Raw genomic sequence first — 4,459 nt, 5'->3', positions numbered from 1 at the left:
CAGCAGAACTGCATTCAGCTCTGCGCCCACCCTCCTGGCAGCCCCTCTCCCTTCCCAGCGGCTTCCAGCGGTGTGCAGGTTCATGCTCCTTCCCCTAGTAGTAGCGGTTCAGGCTCCTGGTCGCGGGCACCTCGGGTTGCCCGTTCATCCAGATCTCCCTGATAATGCGCTCCCGCTCCTCAAGCCGCTGCGCGCGCTCCAGCTCCTCCGCCGACGTGAAGACGTTCTTATTCAAAGTCCTCTCGAAGCGGCGGTGTCTCCTGACCGAGATGTCAGATGCTGTGTCCGAGCTGCCATCCTCACTGTCGCTGCTGTCGCTGCTGCTCTCTTGGTCCTGCAGAAATTTCTTCCTGGGATGCCGGCGGCAGTCTGTGTGGCAAGAGATCCTCATCACCAGGGCGGCCAGAGTGAGGACCAGCCCAATGCACACACCGGAGACGAAGTACAGAGCTGCTCGCTCAGGGTTCTCTGGAGGAGGAAGAAGAGAGCATTCAAGAGATGACAACTCCATATGCAGAGAGCAAATATGACTCCAGAGTACCTTGCATACCTCTCAACAGACCCTCTGATGGTTACAAATAGTGCCTCCCATGTGACAAACTGCATAATGTATTCAAAAATATAATTATCTACAAATGGTGAATCTAGGTAAAGGGTATATGAAATTCCTTTGTTATTTATGCAACTTTAAATTTGAAATTATTTCGAAATGAAAAGTTAAAGGAAGAATACTTAGCACCTACTGTAAGCAAGCGACTATGTTTAAATGTCATTTGAATATGAGATGTCTATCCAAAGCCTATTTTCGCCTATACTAGAAAAATCTTTGCATCTGAATTTGCTTCCACAATCCCTTGAATAACCTTTTAACCACAATTGCAGGCAGCTGTTTTTGCTTCTGCTTCTCCTCTCCCTCCTCCCTCTCCCCTTCCCTCTCTTCCTCTTTCTTCTTTTCGATGGCAAATTTATAAATAAAATCAAGGACAAACAATCTCTTTTATTCTCAGTATACCATTACAGGCCTGTCAACAAATGTAGGTAGCTTCTAAGGTGCCCCCAACTCCTGGTATTCACATCCTTATGCAAGCCCTGTCCTTTGAGGGCTGGACCTAGTGGGCTGGACCCAGTGACTTACTTCTGACAAATAGAATATGGCAAAAGGGATGGATGAGTCTAAGATTAGGTGACATAAGACTGACTTCCAACTTGCTCACACTCTCTCTCTGGCTTTTCTCACTCTCTTGCTCTGCTGAAGCCAGCTGCCGTGTAGTGAGTTGCCCTACAGAGAGGTCCGCACAGCGAGGAACCAAGCGTGGTCTCCGGCTAACAGCCTGCAAAGATCTGAATCATGCCAACAGCCATGTCAGTGAGCTTGGAAGTGAATCACCCTCTGGCAAAGCCTTGAGGTAACCACAGCCCTGGTCTTGCAGCAACCTTGTGGGAGACCTTGGATCAGAGAACCTAGCCAAACCAAACCCAGATTCCTAACCCGTGGAAACCGAGAGATAATAAATGTATGTTGTTTTAGGTCACTACATTTTGAGATAATTTGCAGCAATAGATAATTTATACAATCACAGACTGAAAGCCAATGCAGGCATTTTGGAATGACTTTATCAGGTTAATTTGTTGGGGAGAAATTTGAGCTCTCCCTTGTTGAGAGAAGAAAAAGTCATTCTGTGATGAGAAATATGCTGAGTGGGCCCAGCATGATCCCCATGTGACGAGCTCAGTAGAATTAGAGCCTTTGGGTGAACAGCTTTTTCTTTCTAGCTAAGTGTGAGAACACGAGGACATGCCTGGTCTGGAGTCACAGGACATGGTTATTCTGACAGGACCCATGATTGACACCTGCAATTTAGTTTTCCATAATCTACATTCACTGGTGAGTATCAATTAAAATATACATTGTTTTGTGAGTTTTTAAAGAATATAAGTAGGTTCATATATGACATACATTTGCATTTTAAATTTAAGAGCATTTCTTAGAGAGATTTCCAGATATGTGAATAGCATTCTTTTTGCCTGATGCATAGTGTTCTGTAGTATAGATCTATCAAAGTTTATTTAACCATTTTTTATTGATAGCATATAAATTGTTTCCAATTTTTCACTATTATGATCAATGTGATAGTCAATATCCTTGTGTCCTTGTACACATCTCTTTCTTTACATGCAAGCAAAATTATTTCTACGGGTTAGTTATCGAGAAATAGAACAACTGTATCAAAGACATAGGCATTTTGAAGTTTTATGTATTCTAAAGTGTACCCCAAAAGGCTCCATCAGTCTAAACACAGCATATTGAGCACATGTGTTTATGATCCTCCCTTCTCTCTGAAACCCTCACAAAAATGACAGGGATGTAGATAAAATAAATATAAATTATAAGTACAAAGAGAAGAGTAAAGAAGAAAATAGAAAACACAAACAGTCAATACAAGAGTAATCAACAAATGATGTAAATGCAGTGAAAAGGGAGTGACACCAGCATCGTGGCATGTAAGACATCCCTACTTTTTGTCTTCCACTTTTTTACAACTAATTAGGCATCTATCCACAAAGAGAAGTGTTTCTGTGAGAATTGTGTGATCCAACGACATATACCGAGGGGCTTGGGAGGAGTCTCGCCCACCTGTTCATCTGGTAATAGGCAGAGAACCCACCTCAAACCTTCCCAGAGAGGCTGAGGAAAACCTGAAGAGTGCTGCCTTGGGAAAATACTCACAGAAGAGAGAAAATTTGTAAATCCATCCCTCTAGAGGGGAGATTCCAGCAAACCATTGGAGCAAACAAATAAACAAATAAGATGAATTGGGATTCAGCAGAGAGAGGAAGAGAAACTTTTGAGCACTGTCCCCCCTCCCCCCACCAAGGTGACACAGCACAAGACTGAACTATCTCATGACGACCTCTCCATAGCTGGAAATGGAGAGTAGTGCATAGTGCCCGGCTACCAGAGCTGTGCCAGATGCTGCAGGATAAACCCATTTCTCTTCAGCAACTCAACCCAGAATACTGGGCAATGGAAAACCAGAAACTTGAGTTAAAGCGCCACCTTCTGGAAAACGAAAGAGAGGTTTTCGGCAGCCAGACAGGTGAACTGTAAGAACCAGAGAAGATACAAAAGCTTAAGAAATCTGCCACAAAGTGGAGCAAAATATACAGAGCAGGTATGTAAATACAGGGTCAGAGAGAACCCCAGATATAACAGGTTCAACAAACAGTTCCCCACTTGAAGGCTACTAGTAAAGAGTTGAGGAGGTGTCTGCTCCATCAAAGGCAAAATCAGCAATGCAAAAACTACAAGGAACATAAATAATCAGAAAAAAAAGTCATCACAAAAAGGTAATAATTCTTCAAATAACTGAGCTCAAAAACACAAAATCTTGCAATCTACTGGATAAAGAATTCAAAAGAGCTGTTCTAAGAAAACAATGAGCTCTAAGAAAACACAGAAGACAAGTCATCAAAATCAGGAAAAATATACATGAACAAAATGAGAAATTTAGCAAAGAGATAAAAACTATGAAAAAGAATGAAACAAACATTCTGGAGCTGAAAATTCAATGAATTAAATAAAAAGTTGAGGGAATCTGCATTGGGGTATATCAAATAGAAGACAAAATAAGTGACCCAGATGATGGGAATTTTGAAATAACTCGATTAGAGGCAAACAGAGAAAAAAAGAATTAAAAAAAAAGTGAAGAAAGCATACATGATCTATGGGATTCAATCAAATGTACAAATATTAGTATAATCAGGGTCCCAGAAGGAGAAAAAAGAGTAAGGGGTCAGAAAGTTTATTTAAAGAAATAAACCTGGGAGAGACTTAAACATCCAAGTTTACAATGCTAAGATATCACCCTTTAATTTCAATGCAAAAAGACATTCTCCAAGACACATTATAATGAAACTGTCAAAAATCAAAGAAAAAGAAAGAATCTTAAAAGCATCCAGAGAAAATATTATAACCTTCAAAGGAACTCCCTTTAGGCTATCAGCAGATTTTTCGGCAGAAACCCTACAAGCCAGGAGAGAATGGAAGACATGTTCAAAGTGCTGAAAGGAAAAAAATTGCCAGCCAAGAATACTCTATTTGGCAAAGTTATCCTTCAGATACGAAGGAGAAATAAAGACTCTTCCAGAGAAACAAAATATAAGGGAGTTCATCACCTGCCTCACAAGAATTTTCTTCAAGACAAAAGGAAAGGATACTAAATAGTGACATGAAAACATATGAAAGTATACAACCCACTGGTAAAGATAAATATATAATCATTTGGCTATAGGATAAAGGTTAAAGGAAGAGTTATAATTAAAATAACTGTAGCTACTATAATCTGTTAATAAATACACAATATAAAAAAGAGGTAAATTGTAACATCAAAAATATAAAGAGGATAATAAAAGGATGGAGCTTTCATATGTGACCGAAAAGCTGTCAATCTTTTACCAG

The 4,459-nt window shown here is 40.4% G+C and overlaps 1 protein-coding gene across 2 annotated transcripts in view; it reads right to left on the bottom strand.

Moving 5' to 3' along the window:
* Positions 1–6: 6 nt before the first annotated feature.
* The window catches only part of EVA1A (eva-1 homolog A, regulator of programmed cell death), a 39,604-nt gene continuing 35,151 nt past the window's right edge, over positions 7–4,459 (bottom strand). For both annotated transcript variants that reach the window (XM_023529446.1, XM_011358083.2), the window contains one exon: positions 7–468. In XM_023529446.1, the coding sequence (XP_023385214.1) occupies positions 95–468 (374 nt within the window). In that variant the 3' untranslated portion in view covers positions 7–94. The remainder of the gene's footprint in view (positions 469–4,459) is intronic.

This window comes from Pteropus vampyrus, unplaced genomic scaffold, assembly GCF_000151845.1.
Source record: "Pteropus vampyrus isolate Shadow unplaced genomic scaffold, Pvam_2.0 Scaffold37, whole genome shotgun sequence".
Taxonomy (NCBI): Eukaryota; Metazoa; Chordata; class Mammalia; order Chiroptera; family Pteropodidae; genus Pteropus; species Pteropus vampyrus.
This window is presented reverse-complemented; position numbering and strand designations above follow the sequence as displayed.